The 2,466-nt window shown below is 38.0% G+C and overlaps 1 protein-coding gene across 1 annotated transcript in view; it reads left to right on the forward strand.

The window, feature by feature from the left end:
- The window catches only part of LOC105309521 (cytochrome P450 3A12-like), a 35,291-nt gene that overhangs the window by 19,938 nt on the left and 12,887 nt on the right, over positions 1-2,466 (forward strand). The window contains 2 exon segments of the mRNA XM_011385716.2: positions 94-221; positions 1,297-1,363. Of these exon segments, the coding sequence (XP_011384018.1) occupies positions 94-221; positions 1,297-1,363 (195 nt within the window).

Genomic DNA, 2,466 nt, shown 5'->3' on the forward strand with positions numbered 1-2,466 from the left:
TGAGAAGCCTTTTACTTTTCTGACTGCTGGAGAAACTTATAATTGCTCCAAGTAAATTTTGTATTTTCATTGTGCTTTCCTTTTTCCTTACAGTACTCTTTCCATTCCTTATCCCGGTTTTTGAAGCGTTAAATATCTTTACATTTCCAAAAAAAATGATTGATTTTTTCACAAAATCCGTACAAAGGATGAAAGAAAGTAGACTCCACGATAATCAAAAGGTAAAATATGGTGATAATTTCATGAGTATGTTCACTTTTTGATAACTTATTGAGCCGTATACATATGATTTATGTACTTCTCTCTTTTTAAGTAGGTAGAAGCTCTAGGGTTTAGAATAGGAGACATATAACATTTTATGGGGAATGAAGAAGTTGGAGGTTGGGAAAAGAAATAAGAAAATTAGTCAGAAAGACAATGTTTAAAATGTCATAATGGACACAATGATTAGTACGTCACTGCATAAATATTATTGAGATAAAAAGTTTATCACTTACTGCAATAGATGGTCAAAGTATAAAAATTACTGTTTAAAAATTATTTTCCTGGTACTATAATTTCCCTAATCTTAAATTGGCAAAGAATGACTTCAATTCCAAGTCTCTTATTTTATACATTTTGCAATGGAAGTTCCAATGAGGCACTTGATGAAGTATAGTCTATGTTAAATTGGAGCCCACCCAGAGGTTGGAGAGGGCAGAAGTCTTCTCTGGACATTGAGGCAGCAGCTGGCTAACCCAACTTTGCCTTCCTGAACACTAGTGGCTAGCACAAAATAGTCCGAAGGTCAGGGGAACAGGGCTGGTACCCTAGGATTGCACTGAAGGTTAGGCAGAATTCTGTGAGGATGGGACTTTTAAAGCTTCTCACAGAAAAGCTGCTGATGAACTCTGCAAATTTCAGGGGATTCAGCTCAGTGGCCATTTGTTAAGTATTAAGGACTGAGGACAAAATGGATAAAGTCCAGGACTTCCTCTTGAGCAAGCAGGAGTGACAGGAAAGGGAGCAGGCAACTCTTTGGCCGGAAAGCCGTGTTCAAAAGCCAGAGATGTTGAAGATCAGAGACAGGACCAAAGAGCAGTTGGAAATTATGGCTGGATTTCTCTTAGGGAAACATCCTGCTCTCTAAGATTTGTAGATGGAAGTTTTGTTCACTGATGACTCAGGGGACACTAGTGAGACTTCTGGACTTAAAGGGGCCATATTCTCAGGGAAGAGGAAAAATGTGGCAGTCCTAATTTATTTCCAACTTCACAAGTGACTTTCTGTCATTCAAATTTCTCCTTCTGCTTCCAGCACCGAGTGGATTTTCTTCAGCTGATGATTAACTCTCAGAATTCCGAAGAAACAGACTCCTATAAAGGTAACCAAGGCATACTTCAGAGGGCCAGTGGTATGGGATGGTTCTGAAAATGTGCAGGAAGATTTCTAGGCAGATAAGAATTCCTGCCAAATTGAGGAAAGGCACATGTTCAGATATAGATGGTAGCCAGTGGCACTTTCTAGAAGCTTGCAGACATGACTTTCTTTGTTCAAAGCTTGAAGGGCAAGCATAAACAAGTATTTATGAAGTCGGTCAGTGGTCTGTGGATCACCTACATCAGAACCTCTGAGGAGCTTGTTTCCAGTGTCCATACTCTGGCTTCATCCAGCCTCACTGAATCAGAACCTCTGCCTGGAAATTTGCATGAAGGCTTCATCACCTCAGGAGGCACATTGCCACAGCGTGGGTGAACTTAATGGGGAACACTGGTTGAAACTGTGGTCACTAGCTTAATCTACTGTAAAATTTTGTTTTTCTTTTGCTGTTAGTAACTTGTGGGGAAGCCTTTGAGACTAAGTAAATATTCTGTTCCTCTTCAAACTCACCTACTAGTTTTTTTTTTTTATCATTTATGGATGGATTTTGACTGAAATCATTATTACTGCGATGGTCACAAATGAATGACTTTCTAATTCCATCATTTCTTCTACATTTATGAATTGATTTTCCATTATAAGCGAGAGATTTCCATTCTTCCCCAATTATTTATTTCTTTTGTATATCAATGTGATCTCAAATATTACAAATTATTCTCTTACATCAGTCTTTTTTAGTTGATGGTCAAATTCTCTCAGGTTTGTCCACTGGAGCTCTTTCAAGTAGGCTGTGGGGTTCCCTTTTCTCTTTCTTTTTCATTTTTTCATTTTTTCAATACACTATTTTTTAGAGCAGTTTTAAGTTCACAGCAAAATTGTGGAGAAGAGACAGAGATATCCCATATACCCCACACCCCAACCTATACTCAAGCCTCCCCAAAATCAAAATCCCTCACAGGTGTGGATCATTTGTTACAATCAGTGAACCTACATTGACACATCATTATCACTCAAAGTTCTTAGATTACATTAGGGTTCATTCTTGATGTTGTCCATTCTATGGGTTTTAAGAAATGTATAATGACATCTATCTGCCATTATAATACA

This window comes from Pteropus vampyrus, unplaced genomic scaffold (assembly GCF_000151845.1).
Source record: "Pteropus vampyrus isolate Shadow unplaced genomic scaffold, Pvam_2.0 Scaffold759, whole genome shotgun sequence".
In the NCBI taxonomy this organism is placed as follows: domain Eukaryota; kingdom Metazoa; phylum Chordata; class Mammalia; order Chiroptera; family Pteropodidae; genus Pteropus; species Pteropus vampyrus.